We start from the raw sequence: 21,774 nt of genomic DNA on the forward strand, positions 1-21,774 counted from the left end.
ATTAAAAAATTTAGTGAAAAAGTCTAAAAACAACACTTTTCTATATTCCCATACAAAATATTCGTAATAATACTTAAAAGTCAAGTCTACTATACCATATCATAAAGTTCAAGTGTTAGTGTAGGTGTTCCGGGAAGGTAAATTTTTATTTTTTGACATAATGTATTTGTTGTCTTATCAACTTTCTTTTTTTTATCTTACTAGCTATACCGGTGTCCCGAATAGCAGAATAAGTATTTCAAAAAAATAAAGAATCGACTGTTAGGCGGTACTATGTTCGCCAGGCCAGCTAGTATTACTATAATATTGTTCATTTCTGTACTGATATATATTTTCTCAAAAGAAAATCAATCGATATTATTTTAAATGGAAAAGCGAACGAATTACTTTCGGTAGATGACGTTCTAATTTAATTGGCGTAATTTTGATGAAATAAAACTCCACCGAATTTACCAAACTATATATACAGTCTACTCTCGATAATTTGACACTCGTTTATTTGAATCTCTCGATAATTTGAAAAAATATTCCGGTCCCTTGAAAAATACTCGATAAATTGAATAAAATCAATGATAATTGGTCCCTTCGGTAATTTGAAGTTGAAAAAGTATTATCTTGCTCGCCAACATGCGATAATTTGAAATTCGGTCTTCCCTACTCTCTATAATTTGAAGCGTTTATCATGCACATACCTGTCGTTTGTTTACATACATGCACAGACTTGTCAATTGTTTACATAAATGAGGTTTGTGTCAAAAATTTGTGAATAATTGTTATAATAATTGTTAATACATAATAAGAATATAGAAATAATAAGTAACAAATTTTGATCAAATTCTTATTTCCTTCAGTCGCCCCTCCCCCTCGTGGTTATTCAAACACTTGTTATTTGAACTCTTGATAATTTGAAATTTATCTCTGGTCCCTTGAGTTTCAAATTATCGAGAGTCGACTGTAGTTGGTAGTTTTTTGTTTAGATTTGATAACGGATAAAATTTCCTTGAGGATTTTATATTTTTAAGGTTTTTTTCGCCCTGTTACGGTGATGTTTTTGATTGGTTTATATTAAGTTATTATTAAATTACAAATTGTGACTGAAACAGCATTCGACTAAAAATGCAGCAAAATTTCTAACTTTAGGTACTATTAATGTATTTGTGTTTTTTTTTAAGACAATTCACACCAATTGACCTAGTCCCATGCTAAGCTGGTGAAGCTTGTGTTATGGGTACTAGGCAACGGATATACATACATATTATATATAGATAGACATATAAATACATATTTAAACACCCAAGACCTAAGCACAACACCAAATGCTCATCACATCGATGTTCGTCTCAGCCGGGGATCGAACCCGAGATCCATGGATTCGCAGTCAGGGCACTAACCACTAGACCAATGAGCCGTCAATCTACTAAAATATATGTAGATGAGTAAAGGCTGTCATGACGAAACATACATATATGAACAGTCAATATATGTAATCAAAACATATCACTCACAATAATCTAAAGAACGTATGTTTTCGACATCGTAGCATATCTCGTAGCATCCGTAGCTGATCGCTACGTTCGTAGCGAAACGGCTACGTTAATCCTTTGAGATCGGTTCTGATTTAACAATTTGCTTCGTTGCGTATAAACAACGTAACACAAAGGCTACAGTAATCCTACGATTTGGTATTTGATTGCATCGATAGGCACTTGTCTTCTACTTGCGAGCTCTGTCCCACATTTCTATGCAAATGAAATGCTGCCGGAATAATTTCCCTTTGTGTATACAAAAATATCACAAGGTTTGTTCTGTTTTTTATAACAATCAGCAATTGTTTTGCTTTTTATGTTGTATCTGTTTTACAAACATTAAATACAGAGCCAATATAGGCGCATACATAATAACCGTATTTGCTTAATAGTAATGTAAAAAATATCAATTCGGTTTATTAACTACTGTATATACTCGTTTATTACGCTGAAAATGAAGAGATGTTCAAACCATCGGCGATCAATCCCTCTCCGAGCGGCAGATCCTGTGGCTTTGTAGAGATGTGGGATCACTCTGCATCTTCTACCGCATTGACCATGGAAAGTGTTCAGAGCAATTGTTCATCTTAATACCTGCAGCTGAGTTTCATCATCGGACGTCGAGGCAGAATAAGAAATTCCACCCGTATCACCTCGACGTCCGCCGTTCTACAACTGAGCGTTTTTAAGGCAGTTTTGGCCGCGCATCACAACTTTGTAGAACCAGCTGCCCACTGAAGAATTTACGGACCAATTCGACTTAGGGTCCTCCAAGAAAAGAGCGTACCAATTCTTAAAAGGTCGGCAATGCACTCGCGAGCCCTCTGGCGTTGCGTGTCTATGGGCGGCGGTATCACTTCAAAAAAAAAAGTATATGCAGTCAAAATCTGTTATTACATCGAAGGGACTACTCATATTTAGTCGTAACAGCCGATGACATTGTATTAAGTACCTAATACAGTAGAATTCTGCCGGGACCTTTGACTTTGGTATGTTGTTCTAAACGATGTCATTGTAAACGGTTTTGACTATATCACTAATATTTGATACTAGTTTTAAGTAACTATAGATTTTAGAGCAGTCGTGGGTCAGACTTGTATTATGTTCTTAGAAAATGATGAGTTAACAAAAGTTCCGTTATAAAAGTCTCAGCAAAATGTTATAATACAATACCTCTATCCTTACAAAGCTCGTTAATTTGTAGAACAGCTCGCCCAAAATTAATTTAGATCAAATCGACCCTCAATCTTTGTCGAGTGGCTGGACACCTGCACAAAAGCCGATTTGGCGCAACGCCACGCTCGCACTTAAATCCAACAATCCCCTAAAGAAGAATTTGTTCGACAGCCTCGCTATTAATTGGCTACGAATGCTATAATACCTTGTACCTAATTACCCAATAAATTGCTTCCGGTTTAATTAAAACACATCTATTATCGTAATTGTTTATTTTCCATGTACAAATTGTGGACAGAGTAAGATGAGTTGAATATCAGTTCTTATAATTCATTAGTTACTTAATTTAAAGTGTTGCCATAATACATTCTACACAATCGGATACAATCTCTTGACCGCTTATAACAGTTAAAAATAGGCAAAGGTCAGCGCAACTAAAAATATGACACCGAGATAAAATCAAACCCTAAAGGGCTTTACAGAAGCTCCAAGGTCACCTGCATGCTTTCTGTAGACCAGTTGTGTAAAGCGTCTGCTTTTGTATTCTTCTAAAGTTTTGATACGTTCAAAATGACGCATCATATACGCATCATACAGTGTAAACTCTATATAACGACACTGAAGATACTGTGTATTTTATATCGTAATACAGAGTTCTCATTAAATGGAGAGAAGAAAAATCTGAATTATTTTCTTTTACTAGCCATATTTATAGTTTGAAAGTTGGTTAGCAAACTAAGAATGTGATAACGTATAGATGATCCATGATTTCTATGCATGTTGGTGACAGTCGAGTTTATTGCGGGCTAGGATAATAAAGCGACAAAAGAACGAACACAGCTGCGCAGTTTTTACTAATTTTAACAACTAAAAAAGTACTTTATTACTCAATTGTTGTCGTTATTGAGACTAGGTGTAACGCTATGTAGAGTATATCATTGTATAACAAGCTAAACCAACCAAAGCCAATTGATTTCAATGCTTTAGGGAGTTTGTCGTTAAATCGAGAGACGTTATATGGAGTTTGCACAGGACTTTGATAGACATCAATCTAGGAACGTCGCTGAAACTTCACGTAAATTATCTATACGATTTAATGTAATATTAATATAGAATTGATTTACGTAGAATTTATATTTTATTTAGAAATTGAGTTTCAAACTTATCACAGTTTGTACGAGAAAATGCAAACGGCCATTGTAATTTACTTCCCGACTTTAAATATATTCGAATGTCGTCCGTACGAGCTAATAATCTTATTACAGGGTTGTTCTAGTTTTACAATGAGTTACGTGGTTTGAGCTTTGGACGAATTGTGTAAATAAATAGAAATTTAATAAAAATGCTTATAACTTCAGAATTTGTTTTCTATTTATTTTTCACGTTCAATATCTGTAGACAACATTTTTACCATGATTTAGATAAGGTCAAAAGCCAGCACCCACAGCTCATGGACACTCATTTTAGTGGATGCGTTGCCGGATTTTGAGGAAGGAATATTTAATAAATATAATAGCAACGCTAAAGGGAGTTATAAACGTTATATATATAGTAAAATTCATACAATATATGCACGTTAGCATTTTTACATACAAAAAAACATATATATGTTCCAAATAGTATTTGATTCAATGCAATATGTTTCATTCACAACCCATTTGTCCACACAATAAATGCATTTATGCTAATTAAGTACGACGCCGATTAAAGCTATTTTTAATTTCGTTAACTTGCCTTCGTTGCGAAAGTTATCACATATTCTAGGATCTTAATTCGAGCCGAGATTTAGAAGACCGTCAGGTGCAAATAATGTAGTGAAACTTGTGTAAGCTAGAAACAAAGCAGAAGCTTGTGGGGTTCGAATCCCGTGTAACAACGAATTTTTCTATATATTTTCGAAGTTTATTTCCTTCGTACGGTAAATGTTTTGGCAGTTACAGTCCTCCAGCTAAGTTTCACTGTTAAATTTATAAAACTTTTTCCTCCATTTTCCTAGCCTATTTGTATCCACCAAAGAAATTATATAAATCCCTAAATCGTAGAAAATATGATATTAACAACATATAATTTGAAAAGTTATTTTGTAAAAATATTTTAAACGTTAAGTTTTCAAATAAAAATTTCATCAAACCGCAGATGTCGAGAAATCGCTTATTGAAATGAGCGTCAATAAATCACATTCCACCATTTACTATGCATTTACCAGGAATGTCGCTTATGACTAATGTCAGATCTAGAAAAATCTATATAAAACTAAATATATATAAAGAGATGAAACGATTGGTGAAACGGAACGACATGTCGCATGTTGGGTTCAAGTTGGAGATCACATTCAACGTACGTTTATTTTTAATTTTGAAATAGGAACGTCATCAGATCGATTTGCTTGACCAATCACAATCAAGCAAAGCGTCATCGTTTCGTCTTACATTTGGAATTTTGAAAATCGAACGCCGGATCGTGTTCCTTGACTAATCTCAATCAAGCTAAGTGTCACTGCTCCGTCTTATAATTTGAATTTCGAAAATCGTACGCCGATTCGTGTTCAATCAAGCATCATCGTTTCGTTTCACATTTTGAATTTTGAAAATCGAACAACGGGTCGTGTTGCTTGACCAATCACAATCAAGCTAAGCGTGCTCCGTCTTATAATTATTAAAATTTTGAAAATCGAACGCCGAGTCGTGTTCAATCAAGCAAAGCGTCATCGTTTCGTCTAACATTTTGAATTTTGAAAATCGAACGACGGCTATAGTTCCTTGACCAATCACGATCAAGCAAAGCGCCATTGTTTCGTCTTACAATTTTGAATTTTGAAAATCGAACGACAGATCGTGTAGCTTAAGCAATCACAATCAAGTAACGCAAAATGTCTATATTTTTGTGCTTTAATTTGTATTTTAAACCATTGTACACCAATGACATTACTAGAGAAAATATATTTAAATACAGCATCACCAGATTGAAATGTGTTTAATTATCACAATTTGCAGACACGAGTTTTATTTTTCATTTAATTTCACACAATTGTGATCATTGAACGCATCTTATAATATATCGAGGATTAAAGTTAAACACCGTATCTGTTACCATGGTAACCATGGCGACTCTAATCTCCGATTTTAAAAATAGTATATTTCATAGACAAAAGACAAAAACAAATAGTTTTATGGTTTATATAAAATATTGCTATTCTTAACTAATCATAAATTACGACTTTATAGAACTTACTTGAACTTAGAATCTAGTCTATTTAATATTAAACAGTTACTTTAGACTATAATTAGTTATTAATTAATTAGGTATAGGCTAAGTCCAAGTGCGCTCCACAGATATTTACGCTAAACATACACTCCTTAACTATAATAAATATATTTTTGTACTGTCAAAGACCGTGCACATCACTATCACATTTTAAACACCTAATTTCGAAATTCTATCAAAATAGTCTTAAGTAGTTACCGTCAATGTGTTTAATCTGCCATTCTATGCAATACCTAGGCATAATAATAATATTTTTTTATGTAACAGGAGGCAAACGGACACTAGGCTCAACTGATGTTAAGTGATATCGCCGCCCATGGGCACTCACCAGGAGGCTCGCAACAAAATTTGTTTGTTTTACTTTTACAAAATGTATTGCCGTGATTTTGCATTACCAAGTTTGCCTAGGCATTTCATAAATTGTCAGATACACTGCCAGTAACATATACAGTCTTATTTGAACCTTATACGTATTGTCTCGAAGGTCCATTTTTCCTTGGGGTGTCATCGTTGTTGCCGTTATTCCCGCAGTTGTTATTGTGGAGGAATGACATTTCCACGCCAGCTTCGCCCTGAAAAGATTCGATTTGAGGAAATTGTATAAATGCTCTATGAAAAATATCAAATTCAAATCGAAAATATACTACGTTATATGCAAAACCCAGTGATACTAACAAAATTAAAAAATCATTTAATCATATAGGTAAAACATTGTCCACTTAATCGTCAAAAAAAAAGAAATGTATCAGAAATGCTTCTAACTTTACATTAAATGCCAGTTCTCAAATCAAGGGCGTAGAACGGAAGAGAAGAACTGGCAATAAACTCTCCGCCACTCTTTTAAATCGCCATGTTTTTTTTACACAACGTTTGTAAGGAGCTGCAACCATTACACCATGTTCCACATGACATCTTAAGTAATTAATAATAACATAAATTAAAAACAAAGGCTTGTCCTCTATCAGCAGGAGGCATGGTGAAATAGGAGCACGTCTCGTGGGAACAACAACGCAACAGTCAATGAACGTCGTGTAACAGATTATAAATAAATCAGTGGCGTTAAAACCTTTTTAGGTTTGGGTCTCAGGCTTTTGTATCTGTTTCATGATCATTTGTTAATCTAATAGGTGAGCTTCCTGTGCCTGACACACGCCGTGGACTTTTTGGGACTAAAGCAAGCGGGTTAAGTCCATTGGTGCACAGCCGGGGATCGAACCCACGACCTCAGAGAGAAGCGGAGCAGTGTCGGCCTAGACATCTTTTATTTTATTTATTTTTGTTTTTGATTTTTCAACTGTTCAACACGCCTGAGTGCATGGGTGAGTGTGTGGGTGTATGTTAGTGAATGAGTAAGTGTGTGGGTGCAAATATGTGAGTGAGTCAGTGAGTGAACATACACATTATGTTGTACATATTAGGTCTCAGAAGCAACACTACGTAAGGTGTGTTCATAAGCCAGACCTTTAGTCGTATTTTTAGATGAGGGGGTAATTTTTAAGCAGCCTATTTATTCTAAATATATAAAATATTTTCATTTGTTTTCGAAATTTAATACGCTTCCAATCCTCTATATAATAGTGGAAGATCAACTTAACGCTACGTTTAGTCTAAATCAATGTTCAAATTAGGTCGCATTAATATGAAAGTTAGAGTTTATAATAGCTTACCTCAGTGTGCATCGGGTTAGCTGTAATGGTGATGGGCACTTTGGCCGGCATGTACCCGTTGCCACCGCTCTCAGCCGAACCTTTCTCTTCTATAAATAAAATATTGTATTAGATCTCGTTACGACGCCTAGAGCACTTTAAACTAGTCGACGTTATGGACTTTGAAATGATTAGCCTAGCTTGGAATATTTCTTCTACTTTCGTGGGCTTTTTTTGTATGGATTACCATTAAAAATCAAAACGTTTATAAAGTTTAGATGCGTCTTAGGGCATGCTTATGAATGTCAAAAACGTTTACAAAATTCGCGAAAGAGCAAGACTACGACATCCGTTCGCAAAACTACCAGGAGGCCTTGTTCTGAGAAGAACGGGCAAGAAACTCAGCAATTTTTACCCTCCCACTAAAATGTCATAAACCACAACGTCATTAAAGTTACATAAGTAAAAACAATCTGTTCTGTGATTTACCACATTCACCATTACACACATATTCACAACACTTCAAAGATAACAAAAAATATTGGTTGTTTGTAAAGTAGGTTTACGATCGAGATGTTTACGTGATAACGTCTTATTGGTGATATAAGTTTTTGGTAAGTAAGGAATTAATGAAGATAACAATTTTTTCAAATTTTAAATTACATCTATCGTTTTATTCACACTTTTGATGATAAATTTCGGGTGTAAAATGACATGTTTACTTATTCGACTATGATATACATTTTTCTTCATACATTCACGGAATGACTGGCAGCGCTCGAGATGAGACGGGAGATCGGTCCGTCTCTCTCTCGTTATACCTGCGATCGCGCTCGTGAGGTTTTGGTGTGACACAAGTTTCTGAACATGTCACCCGACTAAAACGATTTTAAAGACGTTATCACGTCAACAAATTACAACAATATAACTAGAACTATTGCCACGCGTTTTTAATAATAATAATCCAATAGAACCCTATATGGGTCTTAGTCTCGGATTGCACGCGTTTGATCATTGCAATTTCATAGACGGTGATCAGCCTTCTGTCTGACACATATAGTTTTTTGAGGGAAATGCCGATATCTTCACGATGTATGGTTGGTGGACTCAGTTTTCGCAGTTAAGCTACGGTTTCCTAGAAAAGCGGTGCCGTTAACTAACAGCCGTCATTTTACGGTTGTTAATAACGGCCGTCTTTACGGTGGCCAAGTTGTGGTTTCCTAGAAAGTAGTGCGACCGCATTCAATCGTAGTTACTCAGTACTCACTCGTGCACTGGTAAAAAATGGACGATTTGGACATAGCATTATTAGTATTTTTGGATGATGAAGAGTCATCAGAAGACGAAAAAAAGCGTTTGGAAGAGAGTTGCTTCACAAATTTTGCTTCATCTGAGCTTGTCTGTACTCTTTGGATTTGATATTGTACAAAGCTTCATGATTTTTAACAAAATCAATTAATTGTTCATCATTTTCGCTCGTCCAAGTCATTGTAATAATTAAATATGCGCACCGCTAACAGCAGTAGCATGACTTAATGATATTTTATTTTATCATTAAACCAAGCTACATGCGTATAATTTGTATTTACAATTTTATTAACCTACAAAGTAATAATAAAAATAATTAAAAAGAAAATTAAAACAAATTAAGTGGTAGTTGCAGTGTACCTTTACCTTTAACACTCAATTAATTACTTGAACGCTATATTTCAATTCGTACTCTTAGTAGGCCGAATAGTGCCCGGATATTCTTAAAATTCATAAACAACAGAATGAATTGAAAACAAGTTAGTATTACACTACTAAATTTGATCTGTGGTAAAAAAAATTCTTGCATATTTACGTTTAGTATATTAAATAATACATTGAACTGTTTCGACAACAAGTTTATCAGGTAACTGCGATTTCTACATGTCCAATACGATAAAATTTCGGGTCTTACCTTGGTATATATGTCACCGTAAAATTGTAAAAACCGTTAGATTGTAATCTATCTCGCGAGATTGTAAACTGTCGAAAGATTGTGAACCTCAACGAACTGATTACAAATTAACGTATTATTATTCGGTAGTTATATGAAATTCTTGGGAAGTAAAATTAATCTGTAATTGACCAAAGAAGTTTGAATGATAACTAAGTTAGTGTAGTACAATCTACCGAATAATAATACGTTAAATTGTAAGCAGTACGCTGAGGTTCACAATCTTTCGACAGTTTATAATCTCGCGAGATAGATTACAATCTAACGGTGTTTACAATTTTACGTTAACATATACATTACGATATCGACTACTTAAATAAAATATAATAAATCTAAAACTTAGGATTCTATTGTCCAGAGCAGGCTTTAACTCTCTGACAGTGGACGATGTCAATTAGGCGACTGGATGCCGCTCTTTGAACGTAGGATTTAGTCTCATTGAAATAAAGCTGGGGGAACTAGATTTCGCTTAAAGCACTGAAATTTGTATTAAGATGAAAATTTAATTCTAACTTTTGATACGTCCTGCCGGCTATACGCTTATCAACGCAAAATATTTATTAATTAACATACTACTACATAATTATGTATTTTGAAAAACTTCACAAGTAAATATTTATTAATTTACACTTCGTAAAATTAAACATACATATAAAAAAACAGGCTTCACAATTTATTAGGAGGGCGGCCTTAATATTTTATTACAATGCAGATTATTATTTAGTATTGTAATAATTGAAGGTAAAAAAAATTCTTGTGTGTGTAATTTAATTCAGGCAGTAATTTTAAATTATAAAATTTATTTAATGTTACATTTGAAGATTTAATATACATATATAATTATAATTGTAAAATTAAAAACTTGGCGATTAAAAGAGTGGCTCTTGTTTTGAGAACTGGCAGTTAATGTAAAATTAGAAGCATTTAGAATTTAATATGTATTTCTTTATTGACGTTCAGAAGTGTACATTGCGTTACCTAAATGAATAAATGATTTTGAATTTGAATTTGTAAATTTTAAAAAAATATTAAAAATCAATAAATAGAAAAATAAAACAATTTTAAAAAGTTGTGTCCCTGTGGCAGTGTACCTTTAACGTTGGCAGTATTTCCTCGCTGTATTGCGATACTTATTCGTTGAGGGAGGCAAGCACCAGCTTATAAGCCTATGCTTGTGTTAAGCTAGTGTCAAAAATCTATATTAAAATCGATTTTTGACACGATTTTTCTTTGCCGTAGTAAAGGTTTTACTTAAGTAGAAAAAAGCTATATAATCCCAAAAATACTAATTTTTGGAATATATTATAATGCTGAGAGTTTGAATGTTACGCGCTAATATCGGGAACTACTACGAATTGAAAAATTCTATTTCTCATAGTTATCAAGGAATACTTTGTATTTCATCACACTATGACCGAAATACGCATGGAAAACTGCTAGTAACAATTTCAATATTCTATAGAAAAATCTATACCCGGCATTGTTTTATTTTGTAATTTTAACCACAAGCTTAAAACATTGTAACTTTTTAGTTATTTTAAGCATGTTGAAGCTAATGCACTAGTATAATGAAATAGCTCGGCGGTCGTTAAACACAATCTCAGTTGGAATAAAAGGGAAAGAAGACAGATAGTGGCAACCTCGAATAAAACTTAACCTTATTACTGGCAACTTGACACTTTATGGCACCTATTTTTGTAAGCTTTACGAGCGATAAGCATACTCAATACGAGTGCTTGTTTACTTTATGGCCCATTGAATCCGAATCCAAAAACGCAAAGGGAAATGAGAATCTGTATCGTCGGTCATAACATTCGTTCTCGAATACTCATTCGTTTATTATTCGTTCAATCGTTCAGTTATCGGCTCGCATTTTTTACAGTTGGCATTTATTACGCTTTATACTGTTCCCTTATCCATTCATTTGCTAAGCGAGTTAATATTTTACATAAACAAATAGCCCTGTTCAGGTGATTTACTCGCGCAGATGGGGTTTGCTTAGCCAGCATTAGATATGTACTCAACAAGTTATTACGAAAAATACGCGGACGTATCGAGGTTTAAATTTTTACATAAAGGAAATACTTTTTGGTAATGTATTAAAATATTTAACGTGGTTTTATATTATACCAAGGAAGGTCTAGTTAATCGTTAAATATTTTTTTATCCATTCACGCCTCGTATATAAACTTTATACATCAATTAATATTACGTACTCATACCAAACTATCAAATAACAGTTAGTGATGAACAAAAAAATGATGTGTGTTCATCATATTTTTTTGTAACAATAACCGATCCTGTTTTGTTTCAGTGTACAATAAAGAAATAAAGTTTAATAATTATATTTTTATTCAAGATAAAGATAGTAATTAAAAATTTATATGACTACAAATATAGCAATTCGACTTCGAGGGTCCTTCAAGAAAAGAGCGTAAAAAATCTTAAAAGGCCGACAACGCACTCGCAAGACCTATGGCATTGAGTGTCCATGGGCGGTATTACTTAATATCAGGTGAGCCTAAAGCTAAAAGCTCACTGACCACGAAAGCTGAAAAGTACTCGTCTATATGGAAGTAGGGTTTAAAGAAGGCTGCTAAAATACTTGAGTTAATTTAAAAATTTGCTCAAATTTTTAAGTCAAACGAAACGCGAATAGTATTGTAGTTGAAACAGTTATCAAATGTAGCGGTTTGTATAACGACACTTTGTACGTGTACAATTAGATGGTTACCGAGTTGGGATCGTTTCGAGATGCAGAATAGATGTTTTGTCTTAATTAGAATGCGGTTTTTTGGGTCGACCCATTTCTAGGCTCACGGAATATTGTAATACAGTTTTATCGAATTGGCAAACCGGAAACCGGGCAATTGGTAGACGCTAGAAACATTTACATTGATATTGACTACAAAAACGCAAGCAGGTTTTTATTAGTAGTGCATTGTATACTCCGTTGATTGACCTTGATTTATTTATTTATTATTCACACCATTCTCCCAAAGGGGTAAGGGAGCGTTCAAGTATTACGTAACGAATTTGGGGGGGGAGGGGGTCCTTTTGTAATACATTACGATACGGGGCGGGGATTGATTTACGAGTTATTGTTAATATTATTTTCGACTTTCCAGTACTTTACACCACATAATGGTAACTTTTAGGTATAAAGAGTCACTAAGTGATCACGAAACGTTTTACTATACTTGGGTCCAGTACTGTACTTGGGTACAGAAAAACGTTACGGCGCATTACATGGGGAGAGGAGGGTGTCAATAATCTCCAAAAATTGCGTGACGTAATACTTGAACGCTCCATAAGCACAGATCACAAATCTACACTTGTTACGGTCCTTACAAACCTCTTTCGCTTCATCCACTTTCATGACATTCACCATGCACGGTTATGGGTACTTTCAACTTGTCCTGGAGTTGGTGGTTTCGTGATGGAGTAATGTACCACAAGGCCTACCGAATTCGACATAATATAGACGAATAGACATATCCATAATTGTCGGCAGGTTTCACCGCGTTCGGACACTTGGAATTCGATTTTATATTGTTAAAGTGTGGTGATATATTATTTATTAATAATTTTCTGCCTTGATTCCCCTTGATACGTTTTTTCGTGTTGTACCAACAGTAATGTAAGTTGCATACTCCTATTTCAGCATGCCTTGGTTTTATTATGTATTTAAGTTAATTATTTTTTATTTAATTACAATAATTAACATGATGATGAGCAAGAGGTTGCCGGTTCTAACAAAGATTAAAAATAAGTAAAAACTGAGAGTTTATTGACAGTTATTCTTGTCCGTTCTATGGTATTCATTTGAAAACTGGCAGTAAATGTAAATTTACAAACATTATCTACTTTCTTTACTGACATTCACAAGTGTGCATAAATACTTCTTTCCTTCTTCTCCAAACTCAAATATTATTTTTTAATGAAGTTAGAATTAATTTAACTTTTCGATGGCTCACGACTTAGTTTTAAATAACAAAAAACGGGACGATAACAATATCTTTCAGTTTAAAAAAAATACTTACTTGAAGCTGGCCGCCGGCTCCGCTTACACAAAAGCAAAGTAACGGCAAGTATGAGCAACAGAGCTGTCGCCCCAACTATCCCACCAGCCGTCACCAGCGTGGTTGGACCCTCCTCTTTGACATCCTCAGTTGGGGATGTGGTAGTGGTTGTTTCGGTTGTTGTAGCTCTCAGAGTTTTCGCGACCTATAATTTTTTAGGTTTAATTTTTCGGTAAATATTCCGTATCGCGACACCAGCGATTTTGAGGCAGATTTTTTTTATGAATTCGTCATGAGTTCTCAGCACCATAACTAGTGTTGTTATGATGGCGCATGCGCTTTTTTGCACAAAAAAAAAAGTACCTAAAACCGGTTCTTTAAAAAAAAATCTGCCTCAAAATCGCTGGTGCCGCGATACGGACCAACTTTTCTAACATAACTTTTTGATTATAATAAAATTGACATTGTACTTTTTTTAATCTATACTAATAGTATGGTAAGGTTTGTGAGGTTGTAGGGGGTTATTACACCAACGATCAAAAGTTTAAATTTTTCATTACATTAATAATAATATTTTTTTATAAATCTTCAGTTCACTTGTATTAAACTCCTAAATGGCTGGACCGACTTTATGAAATTTTTTGTGTTTTAGTGGATTCGATAATGGTTTAGATTTTTAATTAGATGATGTTTTTAAAAAGTGTACAAGACAACATCCCTCCGCTTGTATCACAATATAAGATTATTCAAATTTAGACTTACCAATCTGGAGCTAAAGCCTGAAGGCGCCTGCGTAGTATAAGCTTGCAGTTTGAGCTCGTAGGCCGTGTCTGGCGCAAGATGTGAAATAGACACGCTACGTGCAGAGCCGTCGACATTAACCTGTATATGTTAACGTAAAATTGTAAACACCGTTAGATTGTAATCTATCTCGCGAGATTATAAACTGTCGAAAGATTGTGAACCTCAGCTTACTGCTTACAATTTAACGTATTATTATTCGGTAGATTGTACTTCACTAACTTAGTTATCATTCAAACTTCTTTGGTCAATTACAGATTAATTTTACTTTCCAACAATTTCATATAACTACCGAATAATAATACGTTAAATTGTAAGCAGTTCGTTGAGGTTCACAATCTTTCGATAGTTTATAATCTCGCGAGATAGATTACAATCTAACGGTGTTTACAATTTTACGGTGACATATACATATCAAAATACGTCAAAACATAAAATTTTATACAAAATTTAATCAAACGTGTAAAGTAATTATAAAATACTATAATTATTCCTAACGTATTTCCGAACTGTGAATAAACTTAATAAATATCAACAAAATTGATTTTTTTCGTAACTCGAACAGAAGGCTCGTGAGTGCACTACTTTTAAGGCTCTATCCCAGAACGAATTGCTGTGTCAGTGTCTCGTCGTGGACTGCTGGGCGCAGTGAAGAGCTGGAGCACTGAGCCGCGCCGGCCCGTAATAACAATTAGTTATTTAAAACATTAAATTAATGTAATTTTATAAATTTGTTTTTCTGAAATGAATAAAATGAATGGCTTGCGATAAAATATATCGTGTAAATTTCAAAATCATGTTCTATATACATTTTCGACATAAAATGAATTCAAAGTGTTTGGATTATTTTTTTATCAAGTGAAGTTATTTAAACCGTGTCAGCTTTCAAAATGGATACATAAACTACTCAATTCCACCATATATTTTTCCATTCGCCCGTCTTCAAGAAATGATGACGAAAAATGGAAAGAAACAATGTGCTTTTTTGGAGTTTTGCGACCAGATCGGTCTTTGAGAATTGGTACGCTCTTTTCTTGAAGGACCCTAAGTCGAATTGGTTCGAAATACCAGTGGACAGCTGATTCCACGTAGTAGTGGTGCAGCCAAACCTTAAAAAGCGCTCAGTTGTGGAACAGCTGTCGAGGTGATACAGTCAGAATTTCGTATTCTGTATTTCGATTCATATTCTAAACTCAAAAGCTCAATCTACTTCGAAACACGCGTGATTAATTTTAAGATTAAATGTGTAATACAGAAAATAAAAATATTATTATTGCCATTTCCGTATTTAATTTATTAAACATGTTATTTCTACTGTATAAAATGTTAAATGTCTTCGTTTTTAATTCTGTAAAAACCCTAAAAAGCACACAAATTCTTGAATACAATGAACCATAATTCAAGAAGTACAAGAATTTTACCTTTTCATAAGCCCCGGCCGAGGATACCGCTCGGAAGTACACGTAGAAACCTTCCGCCTCCACGCCACCCTCGCTTGACCACTGTACATACAGCCTTTGTTACACGTTTAAGTATGAATAATTATATACTTAATTAACTTCTTACTTCAAATGTGATCCGCTACGTTTACAAAAGTATAAAAGAAAACTTTTGCTTATATTCTTACTAAAATTATTGGGAGAGCCTACTATAGCCTAATGTGTTACCAGCGTGAGGTGCCCCACAGGGGGCCTAGTCGTAAATTTATTAAAATTATATGGAATTTGAATTTCAGTTTTTCATTGTTTTGAAAATATACTTCCTGTGTTTGGTTAACAATATCTTAGCTATTCCTAAAACCTATAGTTGAAGTTTCTTAAGTGAACAATTTTTTTTTAATATTAAAAATTAGGTATGTAAGATAGATCCCCCCCACCCTCTAAGATTTTAAGAAACGCAAAAAAAAGGTTCGGAAACTTTAGGCTTTTAAAATAATAACAGCCAAAGTAATTTATATGAACAACTCACGGTCCAATTTAAGAGTAAACTATGAGGCGACAACGCGACCGCCATAGCGATGTTCGGTGTTCGTGGACGGGTCCCAGACCCTCCACGCCTCAAGTAGAACTTGGGACTGCTTCGTCCTAACTTGTTGTCCTGGTTCGAATAAACAGCTGCTATGCGGAATCTGTGGATAAAATATTACAAAGATATTTACAAAACAAAACTTTATATACGTAAAGCGATAGATAAAATATATATTTATATCATCACGCCTCATTCCCAAAGGCATAGTAGACCACAGATCTCCTTTTTCTACGGTCGCGGTGTCCTGAGATACTTCTCTCGCATCATCCACTTTCATAACATTTACCATGCATGCTCGTCGTTTAGAACCTTTTAACTCGTCCCTTCTCTAGTACCTCCTGGATTTGGTCTAGGTATGTCCGACAATCCCCAACCCGACTTCACCATCCACCGTTGCCATGTATAATGTATATCCTACTTCTAATTCATCCCGTCTACATGGCCAAACCACCTAAACATTACCTTGCGTATCCTTGTCTCCTATTTTAACCCACACTACTCCTATCTTAGTATTACTAAAGTACGAAACAAACGGAAGTGGGACAGCGATATACATAAATATTAGGTCCTTACATATGAAATTGGCGTTTTGTATGGGAGGAACAAAAAGTCGAATATTTTTAAATATCATATATTTAATTAATCAAAGTATGAACCATTGTTTTCTATGCCCTTTTGCCATCTCATAGGTAGTTCATTGATCCCTTTACTAAAAAAACCAGTCGGACGGGAATCAATAAAATCTGTGAAGGCGATTTGGACTGCCCCATCGGAGTTAAATTTTTTCCCTTGCAAGAAGTTGTCCAAATTTAGAAAAAAAATGGTAATCTGTTGGAGCAAGGTCCGGGGAGTACGGAGGATGTCTTAGACATTCCAATTCAAGCTCTTCTAATTTGGTAGCCGTCTGTTGTGCAGTGTGTGGTCTAGCGTTGTCGTGAAGTAGCAGTGGCGTGGAGCGATTTACCAGCTTAGGTTGTTTAGCCGCTAGCTTTTCCATCATGGTTTGCAATTGCTGACAATAGACATCAGCCGTAATAGTCTGGCCAGATTTGAGAAAACTGCAATGAACAATACCGGCACTAGTCCACCAAACGCTTACAAGTAACTTTTTTGGGGTTAATTTTCGCTTGGGGCAGGATTTGGCTGGCTGGCCAGGATCCAACCATTGTGCTGAGCGCTTCCGATTATCGTAAAGAATCCATTTTTCATCACAGGTAATGATTCGGTTTAAAATACCTTCATTATTGTGCCGGTTCAGTAATGTAACGCAGCAGTCGACGCGCTTTTGCCGGTTTGCTTCAGTCAATTCGTGAGGTACCCATCTTTCAAGCTTTTTAATCTTCCCAATTTGCTTCAAGTGAATTAAAACAGTTTTATGACTAACACCGCAGTCTGCAGCTAACTCGGACGTGGTTTGCGATGGATCCGCTTCCACAATAGCCTTCAATAGTTCATTATCAACTTGGGTCTCAGGCCGTCCACGGGGCTTGTTCTGCAGGTCGAAATTTCCAGAACGAAAACGTTGGAACCAAAAACGAACTGTGTTTTCTTTTGCAACATGACCGCCATACACATCATTCACCCTTCGAGTCGTTTCCGCAGCACTAGTGCCACGGCGGAACTCGTACTCGTAAATAATGCGATACTTTAAGTTTTCCATTTTGTAAAATGAGTGACGCAAACAGAAAAAAACAGAAGAAAAAAACAAATGAATGACGGTCATCGAATCACAAATACATGAGTAAATAGCTGTACAAATTTTAATTTGGAATTCTTAACCAAAGAGGAGATATTTGAGGTCAAAGTGGACAAAACGTATAACGCCAATTTCATATGTAAGGACCTAATATAAGCGTGAACAAAATTTCGTGTTTTCCTATCGTTGTATTATATCTTTCGTCTCTTTCTAACAAATTGTATTTACGCTTAGATGAAAAGAGATGAGTGTTTTAGTAAAAACAGTGGAATAGGGGTGATTTATTTAATAAGGGGGACAGAGATTTCAATGACCGCGGTTGTTTAAAAGCACTTAAAACGTCGAGTTAGGTAAATAATATAATTCGCGATCATATCCATTAAAAATGTTAAGAATTCAAGTGTGTGTCAAGGCATTATAAATATTAATATAATATTTGTTAAAAAAAAAATATTAATATTTGTTATAAAATGTTATAAATATAACAAATATTAATATTTTCTTGTTTTGTTAGAGTATGTGATATTGTTCTTAGTTTAATTTCTGTACTACAGTGAAATCTGTGGGACCTGGATAAGTAAAAAATCCTCTATTATGGAGAATTGCAATAAGGTCCCGGCTTTTTCATCGAATTACCTCTGTTAATGGAACTTTTCGAACCTGGTTAAATAAGATTTGATTCTCGGATGATTACCTCTATAATTGGGACTCTGTAGCTGAATGCCCTATATATGTTTGACAATTTATCAGGTTTTTAAAATGTGATAAAGCCTCTCTTGAAACAGCCATAAAACACATTTCAGCTGGGTGAAAACATCGCTAACTTGTGGAAAAATCGAGAAACATTTCAGTCAACCCATCCTCGTAACAATATGATTGTGGAAAGTCTATATTTCGACCTCTATAAGCGAAGCCTTTGTAAAAGACAGCTAAAATTTTAAACCTAATTGGAAAACTGGATAAATGAAACCTTTAAATGGTACAAAAATCCCTGGTCCTTTGAGGTCCCTATACAAGTTTCACCGTAATAAGTTTTCTAATACAGAAGTATAAATTCATTATAGTAAAGATAAATTTGTAAATAATGTTTATTAAATACAACTGTTTTACAATTGAATGCAGAAATTAAAAATCATGTGTCCAATTCACACGTGGTAGAAGTGAAACCTTCAAAAACAAAGTTTTTATAATTAAAATATGTAAATTAGACTTTTTCTCTGTCTAAATGTAGGATCTTTTCTTTAAAAAAATATATATTTTAATGTTAAATTTTTATTTATAACTTTAATATCAATCTTTAATTTGGTAAAAACTAAAATAATAAAAGTTTGAAATAAATTCACAAGATCCAACGTGGGAGAAAATGAGATAGGAAGCATTATACAGTGTATAAACTTTTAATTAAGTGTAGTACGAAGTTTTCACTTCAAAAAGTTTCTATAATTAATGATTTGTAAATAAAATTGCTAAATAATCTAATATTTAATTTTCATCAAATCTGTTTTTTTATTTCAGAAAATGTTTAAATACACACTAATTTAAAGTTTATACACTGTATAATGCCTCCTATCTCACTCTCTCTCACGCCAAATCCTATTAATTTATGTGTCTGTCCCTTTTTACTGTCGCTTTTTCCGTTGCATCCGGTTTGAAATCACAACGATTCTAAAGAAGTTTCACTTCAATAATTTAACATATGCTTTCAACAAAAATCAAACGAAACTTGAAATTATTCGGTTTGTAATAACACACTTTGTATGTCTGTACCGATCAAAATTAAAAACAAGTATTATGTCAGTAGCCATTAAAATCACCACTTCGTTTCATCACAATGTTTTGTTCTTGTTTTTACGTATGAGTAAATATTTTCCCATATAGGATACAATTCATAGGTTTAAACACCTTATTGGATTAAAAGTAGCATGAGTAAGTGCTCACTCTGAAAAATTTACTAAGAGCAGTGCACTCTAACTTTCAACAGTGATTCCAAATCTGTGATCCTTTAAAAGAAGCAAAAGAAGAGAACCAATTTTTAAAAGGCCGGCAACGCATTCGCGAGCCCTCTCCCAATTGCTCCCTGTTCTATAAAAAGATACCGACTTTGGGTTTTGACAATAATTGAAATTAGACCACACTGACAAGTGTGAAGCTAAGCATAGATTTTCATAAGAAATTCGTAATAATGAAAACATAGATTTCATAAGAAATTCGTAATAATGAAAACATAGATTTCATAAGAAATTCGTAATAATGAAAACATAGATTTTCTTATGAAATTCGTAATAATGAAAACAAAGATTTCATAAGAAATTCATAATAATGAAAAAATAGATTTCATAAGAAATTCGTAATAATGAAAACAACAATAATGAAATAACATAAACGAAAAAACCGTGTGAGAACTATGTACTTTAAACATAGGCATTTCTTTAAAAATACGCCACCTATACAAAGCAATAGCTAACTAGACACATCGGCGTCGTGTTTTCCAATAAATCTATCAATCTTTTTTTCATTAGTTCGTTTTGGTTTTTAATACAGACATTCACATACACTGGCTAGTGTTTCATAATCCATAATGTTTGATAATATGCTCAATACAACGCGTAACCGCAAAACTAATTAGTAATTACCTATTGAATAGAATTGAATTCGTATTTCAGTGTATCTGTTTGATTCGATTATGCTTGTTTGTATTATCACATGATATAGTTGTGGTAATAATTCAATATGCAGCCTTGCATTGCATTGGCATTCTGATAATCAATAAACTACAAGCTCCTTCCTTATCAGAATGCTAAATGACTACTTCACGACTGATTTGAGCGCGACCGCCGCTGTGAAAACCGCTGTGAGAGTTCGAAAAGTGAGTTACGGAATCGCAAGGCAGTGCCTAAAAGATTTAAATTTCTAGTGGATAGGTTAGGATTAACTAGTGAGCTTTGCATTGGGATGACTATTGGATAACGGGTTTTTTCTGGGAACTGAAAACAAATAAGCAGTCCCGCGTGCATATTGCCCATGATGGTACGCACTTGAAGTATCATATCGGTTCGAAAATACCTCGAAAAGTTCCACTGAAGGTGCGGCAGAAAGTGTCATAAAAAGCACTGTGTTGGAACGCCAGACGTTGAGGTGGAAAGGATGGAATTTCACATTCTGGCTCGACATCTGATCATGGATAATTCTTCAGAGAGGAAAGCCCTACGCAAAGAATCAAGCCGATCGGAAAGAGCAGGGCCGTCGATGATTCGAGTGATTGGATGCGATCAAAAGGTACTGCTGCGGAGCTGGGAGCTTCCGCTAGGTAAGAACATTACTACATGTGAGGCCGAATTTTCGCATATATTGATATTCGTTAAGCATTTTACAGCTGACATATTTAACAATAAACAGCTAGACTCAGTATGGACACAAATGGTATGCATTATATACAGAAATAACGTTTCTGTACTTATGTACACGCGTTAGAAGTTATATATCTTTGGCGTACAAGATGAAAATCTTTTCAAAAAATTTATTCTACGTTTGTAGAAAAATCGACACTAACAATAGAAAAAAGTTATTTAATACATTGAATGTTTTATTGTGACTCTTTATCTAGTTAAATAAAGTTTATTTTAATATCACAAAT

General features: G+C 34.3%; 1 protein-coding gene across 1 annotated transcript in view; it reads right to left on the reverse strand.

The window, feature by feature from the left end:
- Nucleotides 1-2,959: 2,959 nt before the first annotated feature.
- The window catches only part of LOC125060453 (interference hedgehog-like), a 103,934-nt gene continuing 85,119 nt past the window's right edge, over nucleotides 2,960-21,774 (reverse strand). Inside the window, exons 12-17 of the mRNA XM_047665357.1 lie at nucleotides 16,385-16,544; nucleotides 15,838-15,918; nucleotides 14,378-14,497; nucleotides 13,637-13,820; nucleotides 7,634-7,722; nucleotides 2,960-6,538 (exon numbers count right to left, since the gene is read on the reverse strand). Coding sequence (XP_047521313.1) covers nucleotides 6,431-6,538; nucleotides 7,634-7,722; nucleotides 13,637-13,820; nucleotides 14,378-14,497; nucleotides 15,838-15,918; nucleotides 16,385-16,544 — 742 coding nt within the window. The 3' untranslated portion in view covers nucleotides 2,960-6,430. The remainder of the gene's footprint in view (nucleotides 6,539-7,633; nucleotides 7,723-13,636; nucleotides 13,821-14,377; nucleotides 14,498-15,837; nucleotides 15,919-16,384; nucleotides 16,545-21,774) is intronic.

This window comes from Pieris napi, chromosome 21 (assembly GCF_905475465.1).
Source record: "Pieris napi chromosome 21, ilPieNapi1.2, whole genome shotgun sequence".
Taxonomy (NCBI): domain Eukaryota; kingdom Metazoa; phylum Arthropoda; class Insecta; order Lepidoptera; family Pieridae; genus Pieris; species Pieris napi.